Consider the following 1031-nt stretch of genomic DNA (forward strand, 5'->3'; position numbering starts at 1 on the left):
CCATCAGCTGTCATATGTGGACGCACTGTATAAACCTCATGCACCTTGTTCTTCCTTCGGTTATTCTACTTCTGCTCTGACCATTTGAGCTGATGGAACGAGTAAATGTCTCTACTGAGATCAATAAAGTTAATCAATCGATCAACAAACCAGCGACAGCTTGCAATGACATCAGAAAAAAGAGATCTGGTTTTAAAAAATAAAACAAAAAAGTAAACTTTAAAAAAATAAAACATTGTTCCTAAAAATAGAAACTAATGGTGACCATGCAAACAAAAATCTCAAAAAGTTTTTTGAACGAAAAAGAAAGTTTTCAATTATTGTTATTATTTTTATTTTATTTTACAATTTTAAGTACTTAAATTTTAATTTTTCGAATTGCATTTTCTTTGAAGGTGTGAGCGTCTCCGGAACGGACGCCGGCTTATTGATCCCAGACACCCACCTTAGAGGTGTGGAAGCTCTTGCTCTTCTTTGGGTCGGAGGAGGAGGACGTCAGGGAGCTGTTGGGAAGCGATGGCAGCTTGAGGTGCTGACTGAACAGAGACGTCGATCCTTCCTGCATCACCATCACCTGCCAGAAGGAAAAACCACCTCAGCTTCTTCATTCAGAACACGGAGACTCAACATAGATATGTAGAGAATTCTCATTAATGTTCTGGTTATACTTGGAAAACGTTTAATCTTTCCTTCTACACATAAAATAAATAGATTTTCTGTTTATATAAACGTAGAAAAAACTGAGTTTATTTCCCAGGAGCCTCGGTTCTAACGTCTGATCTTCACACAGTGATAAAGAGGTTAGAAAAACGTCCCTGAAGGACCTCCTCCTGATGCCTCTGAAACTGATAAATCTGTTTGGGTGTCCACACTGCAAAAAATGTAATCGTAAGTAATTTTTTTAAAAAAAAATTTGCTTTTGTTCTTGAATTGAGGAGGTAAGTGAGACATTTTGCCAATGGAACAAGACAATTTACATTTAAAATAAGAAAAAAACATTTGTATTGTCTTATTTCAAGTGCATATTATCT

General features: G+C 36.1%; 1 protein-coding gene across 1 annotated transcript in view; it reads right to left on the reverse strand.

The window, feature by feature from the left end:
- LOC107104395 (protein AF-9-like) overlaps positions 1–571 on the reverse strand; it is a 44085-nt gene extending 43514 nt beyond the window's left edge. The window contains exon 1 of the mRNA XM_015404388.1: positions 446–571. Coding sequence (XP_015259874.1) covers positions 446–571 — 126 coding nt within the window. The remainder of the gene's footprint in view (positions 1–445) is intronic.
- Positions 572–1031: the final 460 nt, after the last annotated feature.

This window comes from Cyprinodon variegatus, unplaced genomic scaffold (assembly GCF_000732505.1).
Source record: "Cyprinodon variegatus isolate N-32 unplaced genomic scaffold, C_variegatus-1.0 Scaffold1721, whole genome shotgun sequence".
Lineage (NCBI taxonomy): Eukaryota > Metazoa > Chordata > Actinopteri > Cyprinodontiformes > Cyprinodontidae > Cyprinodon > Cyprinodon variegatus.